This window comes from Penaeus monodon, chromosome 15 (assembly GCF_015228065.2).
Source record: "Penaeus monodon isolate SGIC_2016 chromosome 15, NSTDA_Pmon_1, whole genome shotgun sequence".
Classification (NCBI taxonomy): Eukaryota; Metazoa; Arthropoda; class Malacostraca; order Decapoda; family Penaeidae; genus Penaeus; species Penaeus monodon.
In genome coordinates this window covers 25377847-25379927 of record NC_051400.1, presented here as the reverse complement: position 1 = coordinate 25379927, position 2081 = coordinate 25377847, and the positions used below count along the sequence as shown (strand labels likewise).

Below are 2081 nucleotides of genomic sequence, written 5' to 3'. Positions count from 1 at the left end.
CGTTAAAAACCCCTCACAGAAATAATTATTTTTTATTATTTTTTGCACGTAAGCCCACGGGTGTGACCGGGTAAGGGGGAAATTTGTCTATCGAAAAGTCAGGGAGACTCCGTGTACACGCTTACCATTAAATGCACCATGAAATTCTAGTATTATCGCTGACACAGGATGCAGGAGGGGGAGCTATGGCGCAGGGTGCACTCTGAGCTGTGAAAGCTTCTGTGAAAACGGTAACTGTGATCCTGCGACTGGAAAGTGTAATAGCGGCTGCAAGAGGCACGTCCCATGCAATGACGGTAAGCATCCACTACCTCTGTTTTTTGTTTGGGGGTATATTTGGTTGTGGTTTTTGTGTACATTATCATTCCTATAGTAAGTGATATTATCCTTGTTTATCGAGTATAGTCATCACGGAAAGCACCATTGTCACATCTGCTACATGCAAATTTATCAGTTTATCTGCATTTCTCTCCTTTCACCAGATGGCAGCGTTTTGGACCTGCCTCGACTCTCGCGACCGCCAGGCATCACGGGCGTGACCAGCACTTCTGCCCAGGTAGTCTTCTCTCCGTGGCACAGAGATACGGACGACGGGTCTTCTGCCTTCCCCATTACAGGCTATCGCGTCCGTTACAGGACAGACCAGGACGCAGACTGGCAGGAGGCTGACAGTTCAGACTCTCATGGTGGTGGTAAGTGGGAGAAGGAAAGTATGGGGGTGACAGACCAGGGAGGAGCTAGAGTAACAATGATAAGATAAAAAGGAGTTGGAAGGGAAAGGGGAAGGCGTCAAAAAAAAAAAAAATTAGTGGCCTCCTAAAAGTATTAGGATAGAATCTTATCATGTAATAATGCAGTGCTTTGAAGTACTATCAGAATGAAGCATTGCTACTGATTAAAGAAAGAATAATTTCTTGATAGTCTTTTCATTATCAAATAGTTTGAGTGAAATAGGCAAAATGGGAAAGTAGAAGAAATACCTATTCCATGTTTTCATTCATCGTCGAATGGTCATCAAGACATTTTTAAAGTGAATATATATTTATTCCATATTTCTGAATATGGGTGGGTTCACTGATGTTACACTTTTGAACCCTGACTGAATTTTACAAGTGGACTTTAGTTTATATTTATTTTAATATTATTTTGAAAGCGTGTGCGCTTGCTCAGAAAAAAATAACTTTATGCTCGTATCTTAAACGGCTGTTCAGTATCATTGCACCAAACCTCTGGAGAAAAGGCCCCACAAAGTCCCAATTCACAGAAATAATCCGAGCCCAAACTCCAGTTTGTATTAAAGTAAAAAAATCCCGAATTTTAAACATTCTAAACATGTGTTTTTTTAAAAACCATTACCCTTCATGGTGGGTGACAGAATTATTCGCGGAAGAAAACAGACTGGGCGCTGTTAGTAATGATTGTGAAATTACCGATAATTTTTTTTTCCCTTACATAGGTTTTGCTTTAATAAACGAAATAAGAATTTCCAAAAAAAAAAACTTTTACGTCCTATGAAACACAATCGCTATGGATAGAAAAAAAGTCCACACACTTTATAGCAGCAATTTAAAAAAACAATAATAAAGATAAAATGATGCACTTCGCTTTATGGCATCCCTGGGATGCCAATCAGGGTAGTGTTAGTACTTGTCTTCTAAGAAAAATAAAACTATCCCCTATCCCAAGTAATACTTCGGGCCGCACGAATGATAACAATTTTAGTTTAAAAACATCATCTTTTGAAACCCAAAATAAGTAATTAAAAAAATTTCATTATAACAATTTCTTTTGGCCGTTGGCGGTCTTTTTCCCATTGTGACCATAAACGTACAAGTTCCCTGGGGGATGTTTGAAAATGTTTGGTTCGAAACCCCCGGTAACGACCAAAAACCCGACAAACGAACTTGGCAAAAAAAAAATAAGAGCTGAGCAATTTTCAAGAATCAAAAATATTTTCCCTTTTTAAAATGCGCCTCGTGACTGCGGGTTTGAGCTTGTTCATTTTCATATGTGATAAGTATTTTAGATTACTGCTCCTGGAATCGTATTCGAAGTGACTGCGGTCTTCGTTATTCTTTCAA

At 39.1% G+C, this 2081-nt stretch overlaps 2 protein-coding genes across 2 annotated transcripts in view; both read left to right on the top strand.

Moving 5' to 3' along the window:
* LOC119582272 (tyrosine-protein kinase receptor Tie-1-like) overlaps nt 1–775 on the top strand; it is a 7088-nt gene extending 6313 nt beyond the window's left edge. Inside the window, exons 6-7 of the mRNA XM_037930491.1 lie at nt 168–296; nt 483–775. Coding sequence (XP_037786419.1) covers nt 168–296; nt 483–760 — 407 coding nt within the window. The 3' untranslated portion in view covers nt 761–775. The remainder of the gene's footprint in view (nt 1–167; nt 297–482) is intronic.
* Nucleotides 776–1061: 286 nt separating this feature from the next.
* LOC119582271 overlaps nt 1062–2081 on the top strand; it is a 21393-nt gene continuing 20373 nt past the window's right edge. Inside the window, exon 1 of the mRNA XM_037930490.1 lies at nt 1062–1065. Within this exon, the coding sequence (XP_037786418.1) occupies nt 1062–1065 (4 nt within the window). The remainder of the gene's footprint in view (nt 1066–2081) is intronic.